The sequence below is a fragment of the Stegastes partitus genome, unplaced genomic scaffold (genome assembly GCF_000690725.1).
Source record: "Stegastes partitus isolate 25-593 unplaced genomic scaffold, Stegastes_partitus-1.0.2 Scaffold1322, whole genome shotgun sequence".
Classification (NCBI taxonomy): domain Eukaryota; kingdom Metazoa; phylum Chordata; class Actinopteri; family Pomacentridae; genus Stegastes; species Stegastes partitus.
Genome location: NW_007579053.1, coordinates 80,580 through 90,589, shown reverse-complemented (window position 1 = coordinate 90,589; position 10,010 = coordinate 80,580). Strand labels below are relative to the sequence as shown.

General features: G+C 41.5%; 1 protein-coding gene across 1 annotated transcript in view; it reads right to left on the bottom strand.

Annotated features, from left to right (window-relative positions):
- LOC103369713 (zinc finger protein 385C-like) overlaps window positions 1-5,572 on the bottom strand; it is a 55,615-nt gene extending 50,043 nt beyond the window's left edge. Inside the window, exon 1 of the mRNA XM_008298494.1 lies at window positions 5,299-5,572. Coding sequence (XP_008296716.1) covers window positions 5,299-5,572 — 274 coding nt within the window. The remainder of the gene's footprint in view (window positions 1-5,298) is intronic.
- Window positions 5,573-10,010: the final 4,438 nt, after the last annotated feature.

The following is a 10,010-nucleotide window of genomic DNA, read 5'->3' as shown; positions in this document are numbered from 1 at the left end:
AGTCTGCAGGAATTACTGGTGTCTGTGTATGTATAAGGATGTGTGCAGTATATCAACATCTTGACCAATTTGTGGCCTACACGTTATCATGTTTCTGTAATTAAAAGATTAAAAGAAATCCCCATTTCAAACTCAGATGTTCAGATATGCATCCTGTACACATTACCAAGCCATCGCCATTCCTATTTGTTTTTGTCCATGAGACGGTTTCTGTATGCTGTCTTAGTTGTAATGCACATCTGGATTTTTCTTTTTTAAAATGACACAAAGAGCGTGCAGGCATTCTCTTTTTGTGCGATTGTATGTATGTCACCATCCCGTTGCAATACACTGAGGACTAATGGCATGAAGACATAACGTCACCTTCAAATCAGAGAAACGTGTCAGCGAGGGCACCGCTTCGTTTGAGAGAACGAGCAAACTGGAGCAGAATAGAGGTCACATTCAAAAGATCACACTTTGTTGTCACGCTGGTATCACTCTCCGTATAACAAATCTCTTCAGTTAAACATCCAGTCCAAATGATCTGCTGCTGCTCTCCACAATCAGACACAAGCTGTGTCCCAGTTCCAAAACTGCAAACAGGTTTTCAGTGGGTTTTACGACCAAAACATGCATTTAAAAGTGTGTTGTTGATGAACTCTGCTGCCTCATTATGCGATACATAGACAAAAACACAGGAGCTGATTACATATTCAACAAATTATGGATGTTGGTAAAAAGCTCTGAAAACACTTTAGAAAAAAACTAAACAAAAATAATAATGTCCAGTCGTTAAGTATAATTAGCTGCTGTAAATGATTGTGTAAAACAGTCGAGCACTTTTGGATACTAACTGTAAAAAAGAAATAAATAAATACCACAGAAATTCGTATATACAAGAATTAGCATGCACTATCGCATTTTGACAGGCTGATATACACTAAGATCAACTAATATATTGTACACCTCAGTTCCAAATGCATGTAATATTGAATAGGGATGTAACTAAGGATTATCTTAATTAACGATTAACAAGTAAGTAGTTTTTTTTTTTTCAATTAATCAAATCTTAGCTTAGCTTAAAAAACAAAATAATTAAAAATTACCTTTTTGAGAGTCCAAGGTGACTTTAAAATGTCTTGTTTTGCCTCTTTACAGTCCCAATATATTACTTTTACAATGATAACAAATCAAAAAGAAGATTAGAAAAGTGTAAAATTCTCATTTAACAGTTTCTGAAACCAGATCTTTTGAATTTGATGAATGAGGCAAACCATTATTACAATTATTATGTCAAATATTTAACTGATTATTAGTTCCAACCTTTGTATTAATCCTATCTGAGTTCAAACAGGGCTGCAAGGTGGCTCGGTGGTTAGCATTGTCGCCTCGCAGCTAGAAGGTCGCTGGTTTGCATCCCGGTGAGGACACCCGGGATCTTTCTGCGTGGAGTCTCCATGTTCTCCCCGTGCAGCGTGGGTTCTCTCCGGGTTCTCCAGCTTCCTCCCACAAGTCCAGAAACATGTTGAGGTTAATTGGTGATTCTAAATTGTCCATAGGTGTGAATGTGAGTATGGTTGGTTGTCTGTCTCTAAGTGTAGCCCTGTGATAGACTGGTGACCTGTCCAGGTGAACCTGCTTTCACCCTGAGTCGGCTGGGATAGACTCCAGCTCCCCATGACCCTAGTGAGGATTAAGCGGTGTATAGATGATGGACGGATGAGTCCAAACGTCAACCTTTAACTCAATAGGCCCTTTTTGATGGCAGATATTGTGACTTGTCCTCGCACAAGTAAAATATTAATGACTTTGAGTAAATGTCCCGGCAAACCATGTCCGTGAGCCAGCGCCAAAAGTTACCACATATGTCTTTAATCTGCTGGTTTTAAACTTGTGAGCACAGGAACAACAGCACAAGCCTCCAGGAGCAACAAGCAGACGCTCACAAACAAGCAAGAGCACATACGTTGTTTTCACTGTGTTCAGAAGTGTTTGTGAGTGCATCCTGTTTGTCAGTGTGTCCAAAGCACTGCTCCACTGCCAGCCTTATCAGCACGCCTTTAGTAGCACCAGTAATGATCAATAAATTGCTTCAAGTCCGTCAACACCCTTTGCATCACAACAGAGGCCACTGCTGAGCCCTTCAGATAGTCTGCACGGTAATGTCACGCCCACACTGCAGCTTAACCTGTTGCTCAATGACAAAATGACTCTTTGCTTATATGTCCAGTTTGAACAGCTTCTCACTGCAGATCTAAGATGCAAAATGTCAATGATCCACACGTGTCTGAAAGACCAGCTTGCAGGTCACTATACGAGGTTCAGAGCTGGTGTCCCAAAAGAGATATATCAAAGCCAAACAACGAGTTTTCCCCTTCAAAGCAATCCACCTGGAGTCTAACCCAACTCCCCAGCCTCCTCTCCTGGAAGGATTCCTCCAGGATCCGTCGCTGCTCCATCGTCACAGCCATCTTGATGTCGTCCACGTCTTCTAAACGGGTCTCCTTGATGACCCCCTCGAGCTTGAGGAAGAGGAACAAATCCCACGGAGCCAGGTGGGGCGAGTAGGGAGGTTGCTCCAGCACGGAGATGTTCTTCTCAGCCAGGAACTGTGGGATGCTCAGGGCATCGAGAGCAGGTTGTCATGGTGAAGCAGCCACCACTGGTCCTGCCACAACTCTCGCCTCTTCTGAACAAAGAAAACGCAGCAGGATCTCTTTGTAGATGCGCTGGTTGATCATCTGAAGGGGAAAACTCGTAGTTTGTAGTTTGAAATATATCTTTAGTGACACCAGTCCTGGAATTTTTCTCACACACCTCGTATAGTGGAGTGAATAGGAGGGTGACTTAGAACTCCTGAATGTCAACAATCACATCTCCCCATACCAGCCTCTTTTTGCCACCTGCTAGATAATGACTAAGGTCAGTTTCCACGACAAAAAGCTGGACAGTCGCCCCTTTTTGACCCAATTTCCAAGTCAAACTCACAGTAACATCATCATTCCTGAACAAGAGTTTAGGAAGAGTTTCCAGTTTGTTTCTGGATACTGGAAAGTCCAAAACACAAAAGGCAGCTGGACCAAAAACACACCCACACTCACAACAGTCTCTCCTTTTGCACTGAATCAGTCTCCCACTCTTAAGCATGAATGATGATCCGCAGAGGCCATTATCTGACACAGAAAAAAAGTCAATAACGTTCTGATGATAACCGAATAAGCTTGGAATCAGGGAGAAATTAAACAATGGATATGAAATAAATCCAATCTAATGTTCTGTATTTGACTGAAACAGCTAAATATGTGCGGTAGGAGAGTGTCATAAATCAACGTTAAAAAGTGCCATTTTCTGGCCAGTTGTTCATTAGAGGGTTTTTTTTTTTTTTCCTGAGTGCTGATAGATCAAGCTGGTCAGCGTGGCAGAGTGACACAGGTGCCGCTGACTGAAGGTGATTAATGGCCCTTCGTCAAAACAGGTGTGCAGAAAATACTTGGAAACGGCGACGGGGGCTCTTCTGGAATAACAAATGTATGCTCGATGCATAGCGTCTCCTCATGGTTTGCAAATGTGAACTGCGAGGGTCAAAAACACCAAATCTATATGCAGAACTTGCAGACTTGAGTTGTTTCAGACAAGATATGACAGCTCCAAACTTCAGATTTTTCCCTCTTTTTTATGTGGCATTTAACTGTAAAAATCTTCTCTCTATGCAGCAAATCAATCAAAACAAGCACTTCCTGTTTGCACCACGACATGTACCAACACTCTTATGTTAACGCTGTATGTGGCGAGAATTGATTAAAAGGCTGTCGATGACAAAGCAACAATAGCACTGACAACAAAGCAGCGGTAAATATCAATTTGTCTGAGTTCATAATTCGGTGTTTTTGTTCAGAGTGGTGATTAAACTGTGGTCAGTTTGTTGTGTTGTCAAGCAAATAGAAAGTTATGAGATTTTCCAGTCAGTGTTGGCACATTTTGTCCCCTGCTAGTAATAAGCGTTGTATTGTTACGATTTCCAGCCGCTTTATCACACGTCACTCGATGGAAAACTCAGGTGTAATTAATAAAATAAATGACGGTTCTGTCCCATTTAGGCGCTCCACTTCCAGCGCTCCGGTATTGCACATTATGTCTCACTTGGCATGCCTTACTGGGACACTTAAATGTAATGGAGCCATCATTAATTTCATTAGTTACACCTCCGCCTTCACCGCTCAAGATGTCTGCGGAGGGAAACGTCCATTAGCGTGGGGGACTACCTGGCCTCCTTCTGTCTGTGCATGTTTTCGGTCTTAATTTGCCTTAAATGTCAGGCGAAAATGGCAAATGTGTGGTGAAGCTCTCATCCGGTATTCGTCTTTGTGTGACTCACTTTTGAAGTGCTGAATTTAAAAACAGTGAAAAAAGACCAAAGCAGGTAAGTTCCTTCAGCACTTTCTCCCAAAAAGTACATTTCTTTTCACCACTTAACAACATTCTTTATTACATCCATCCATCCTTCATCTATACACCGCTTAATCCTCACTGGGGTCATGGGGGGCTGGAGTCTATCCCAGCTGACTCAGGGCGAAGACAGGGGACACCCTGGACAGGTAACCAGTCTATCACAGGGCTACACTTAGAGACAGACAACCAAGCACACTCACATTCACACCTACGGACAATTTAGAATCACCTCAACATGTTTTTGGACCTTGTGGGAGGAAGCCAGAGAACCTGGAGAGAACCCACGCTGCACGGGGAGAACATGGAGAGTCCACGCAGAAAGATCCCGGGTGTCCTCACCAGGACGCGAACCGGCAACCTTCTTGCTGCGAGGCAACGGTGCTACCCACTGATCCACCTTGCAGCCCTTCTTTATTATATTTTGAGGGAAACGTTTTGTTTTTTGCCAGATTATATTTGTGACTTATCACAAAGACAATTCTAATCAACATAACTTTGCTATTTATTTCATCGCTTTACCGATCATATAATTAGCTACTTGAGCTAAATGTACCTAATAAAATGGCAACTGTCCATATTAAACTACCACACTGAGCCCAAACCTTAAAAATACAGAAGAAACAGCACATACAAAAAGCATCAGAAACTATTAAAAACATCTCTAAAGGGGCCATAATTAGAAATAAATTCATCAAGCATTCATTTAGTTTACGTAGTACAAAGAAAGGGAAGTGCTTACTTCTATGAATGAGGAGTTAATCTGTCCTGGGATCTGGTATGAAGCTACTCCAACAGGATACACAGAAACAACAACAGAAGACCAGCCAACTGTCACAAACTTTCAGAACCAAACCAGCGCCTCCCTACCTGCACTGACAGCTTTAGCCAGTCGGCGGAGCCTCCTCTGATGAGTCTTCCCTCTGTAGTGGATCTGGGCCTGGGCGCTGGAGTTCAGCTGTATGTTGCACACCTGGCACACAGTGGCACTGCCGCTGCCCTGCCGCCGCTCCCGCTTGGCCTTGATCCCCACCCCGACCCTCCTCTCCTCTTCATCCTCCTCCTCTTCTTCTTCATCCCGTCCCTCCTCGCCCTTGGGAGGCGGGCTGCCGTCCAGCCACTCGCTGCTCTTTGGACGCTTCATGTCTGAGGGAAGAAAACATCGAAGAGGTGATTGAGAAGTGTTGAAAATTCCCGTGAAATAGAAGCAACAGACTTTGTGCAGAAGTCAAAATGTTTCATGTGTATGTTGGTGAAGCCTCCACAGGGGGGCAACAGAGCAGCATGGCTTCATCCAGAGGAGAGGAGTGCGGCTCTCTTTTTATTAGCCAAACTGCAATTTCATGTGCAGCACCATTGCTTAAAAGATTTTACAGGCAAACAAAGAAAGCTTTTCACTTGATTTTATCTACATCCTTTGACCGGCTTGTGCAAATGTGTCAATGCGCTCAGATGCATGCGTTAAAAATATCTGCGATCCCATTAAATGGCTCGAAACAAGATACTTATCTACAGGCTGCAGATAAGTATCTTGTTCCACAGTTTCTCTATTCATCAGATAGTAAAAGCGGATTCGCGGCGTATACAAAGTGGCATGCTTCTTTGTGGTAGAGCGCAGCCTTAATACCTGTAATGGCTGAGCGATTATGGCAGCCTGACAGCATAAATCAAGACGCAGCTGAACGCGAGCTCTGCCGTGAATGTGGAAATGTCACCCCAAAGTCTACAGTAAGTGAATTCTTTGTTTTGGGTTCTGTTCATATGATAATGGCATCAATTAAGCCCTCGTGGCGCTGGACATTTTATCCCCCCGCCTCGTTTGGATTTACCCCCACCCCCCAATCTCGCCAAACAGAAACCTTCATTTGTAAAAAATGTTAGCTGTTCTAAAAATTCAACTTGACGAGATGAAAGTGGAATGGAAATGTGTTCGCTGGAATTCATCAGCCTCCAACCAGCAACGTGGACTTCAAAGCCGCAGCCCATCACCACAATTATGTGAATGTTAGTCTGGCAGTGGGTAGAGACAGCTGCTGGTGAAGATGTTGATTGGAAAAAGGAGTGTCTCAACACATGCCCAGAACAGTGTGTTAAAAAAACAGTCAACATATCATATTGTATCGTCATGATTTCCAAAAAGCTGGATACAAAATAAAAGCGGCAAAACATGAACGCTACGTGATCTCTGGCAAGGATTGTTTTAAATGCCCCGTTTTGTTTTCACAGTAGAAAATACATTTGAGGTAAGACTACAAAACTGTTACAGTACCACTTATTACAGTAGAAATAACCTATAGTTTATGTTAACAACTACTGTAATTTATAACAGCAAATACAGTTTCTAGAATTGTGGCTTTCTTTTCATTTTTACAAAAATTGACGCTTTGTACGGCCACCATCCGCCCCGTGCACCTCCCTGCAGTTCTACAGGAGTACGTGAATTTACGCTTTCATTTATTCACAAAAAAAAAAAAGGTCTAAACATTATCAAGGGTTATGTTTGCCATCATATTTGTTATACTAATATATGAAAGGAATATTTTGGAAATGTAGGGAAAAACTAAATCAACCCACTCTCAAGAAGAAAATCATTTTAAACTGAAAAATTAAGACTTTTAAAAATTTTAATTACATGGCTAGAATACATAATCTCTGCCCAGCTGTGCAACATGCTTAAAGGCCAAACTAAATTACCTTGTGCTCAACAGGAGAGAGAAGCACGGGAGGGTTTTCAAATACAATAACGTCCACATCATCAGGCCAAAGTGAGATTTAAAAACAACATTTCTACTTCTGTCTAATATAAATTAGAATTACTGTTACTGAACATAAAAAAACTTTTTACTGCAGCTCTACCAGATGTGAACCTGCTTCATCCTATCGGCCATTTCAGTTTACGGTTGGTAGCCTTCAAAAAGATGGTGCCAGTTGTGTGTTTCTTTACAGATACATAGCTTGGTCCTGGTTCAGTAGAAGTTAGAGCACCGGCATGCTTGTCTTCTAAGTTGAGCACTGTTCAGATGCTTGTGTTTACTAATAGCTAATACTGCACGCTGATGCCACCAGCCCCGGTGTAAACCCTCCAGCATACTGGAACCGGCCGAGCTGCTCCAATCACTCATCTTTATATGGTCAGCCGGAGTTGGCACCGAGGGACACATTAAAAAACAACATTTAACAGGTTGCCTGCCGGCCCGCAGCTGCCGGTTCCTGCTGGCACTCCAGCCAAGGCTGCTCTGCCTGTCTGGCACCAGAAAGGGCAGCTGGGAACAGCTCAGTCCTCTGCTTTGGACCAAATGGCCGCAGTGACCAATGCTCCACAGAACAAGCCGTGGCACCTGCAGCTGAGACTGAAAATCCTTCACAAAAAGATAGTGCTGCTGAATTTCCATCATAATACGTTAACTTGTAGAGATGCAGTTACAGTCCTACAGGGACGAATGCAAACTATTTAGCTGAATATCCGACGTATGACAGAACGGTCCAGTCAGATTTATGATGTACTAACAATCAATCAGTCAACTATATTTGCCCCGAGTGGGGCAGCTGGTAATGCAGCGGTGAGTTAAATATATTTACAAGGCATATAAATACAACGTTAACACCAAAAACAACAGCAAACGCTTAGTTAAAACATGCAAATAACTATATTTTCCTCCGAAAGTAATAGAATATTTAAAAAGAGTGTTTTAGCTTGAAGTTTGAGGACGTACCAGATGGCTGATGGTAGCTGGCATAGTGAATTAAAATTGCAGAATCATTCATTAAGTGATGCATTTTATGTTAATAATGGAGATCTTGCAAACCATTAAGCAATAAAAGGAAGCTGTGAGGTTCAAATATTCCAAAATCCACACTTTCGTCCCTTTATGACTCAAGAGAGATCAGAAAAATATTAGATATTGAAGATATTTGGGTTGTTTTGGTCAAAATTTTGAATAAAGTTAAAGTAATTTTACTTTTGATTTCATCGTGATCCGCGAGCATCATGTTTGTTTTTGTCTAACATCACCAAAAATCCAAGCAGACCCTGTTGTGCTAATTGTTGTCTCATAAGTGCCGAGCTGTCAAACTGAGCAGAAAACCTGCATTTTCTACAGAAATATGATTATTTTCTATAACATTTTAAAAACGCTGCTACATTAGTCGAGTTAAACGCTATAAGTAACATAAAATGCATTCATCAAGCTGGTTTTACATCAGCACGCATCAAGAAAATAACTTCATATTCCCTAGAACACAAAAAATTCTGCAGCACATCCTCTAACACTTGCCATAAAACCAATAAAAGGATATGTTACATTACTAGGTGTTCTGGAAGTCTTACTAAAACAAGCAGACATCACCGATAACTTAATCATGAGCCAAATAAAAGCTGAAGTTTGGATTTCCTGCACTTCCTTTACGAAGCTGTAAAAACCTTCACAGTGCTGTAGCTGTTGCTCTGGGGTCCTCTACTGATTAATGTAAAGTGTTGTGCCAAATGTTTTTTTTTTTTCACAGAGGCAGGTGTAAGTTTTGAGTTGCTCATTTCTGCCAGCGTTGGACTGATATCAACAAACGAAACTGTGAAATTGGACTTAATGAAAATTTAAACTGCTTTGATCCGACGAAGTAAACAGGCACCGTGAATCTCTCTTTATTGTTCATTCTGAATCAGACGTCATGAATGTAATGCGAGTTTTTTTTAACTTTTTTAAAAAATTTGCTGTCCACATGAGACCCTAGAAACATTTTAAGAAAATTTAAATATGTGGCAGAAGATAAATGACTCTACCCGACATGTGACCTAATGAACTGTGATAAATAGCTCCAGCAAAAGATGTCCATAAATCCAAATACCAGCATAAATACGGTTTAAAAAATGGAATTTCTTTCTCACTCTTTGTACTGCAATATTATATGTGAATCATAATGGCTTACAGACTTGTTCCCTGCCTACAGTAAAGTGGTGCTAACTGGTATCATTATCCATGCAGGAGGCATTAGCTCAGCCACACGTCCTGTGGTTGCAGATAAATCCCAGCAAGCCAGTAGTGGGATCTCTGAGAGGAGCTCAAGCGTCAGAAACATGGTACCTTTTTATCAGTGAACACACTATCTGTTGTCCTCTTAGTGCTGCAGCTATCTGGCCTCTTCAGCTTTTTACATACCAGCACTCATCAGGCCAGCTGGCTTTTGGTCCAGGACGTTGAAAGACAACATCAGAGTCAAGAATAAAAAAAAAAAAACCCACAAGTCATAAAAGATGCTTTTTTCTTCTTCTCTCACACTCTCTATTCTGATGCCCTGTGTCCACTTTAAATCTTAAACAAATTAGCATGACACAGGGTACAACATGTAGGAGGTTTTGTTTGCATGAGCAGTCACAAAATGCAATGTGAATAAATAAAAATAAAAACATTTCTGAGCCATTTCTGCTTGTTTTTAGAATCCCAAACTGGCCTGTGGCAAAAACTAAAATTAAACACTTGGTTTCCTTTTTACATCTTTTTGATATATTGTTTGGGTGTATGTGTGGTGCCATATGTGCAAATATAAAAGACGTTTACAGAGCATAATACAGAAAAACGTGCTTGGAA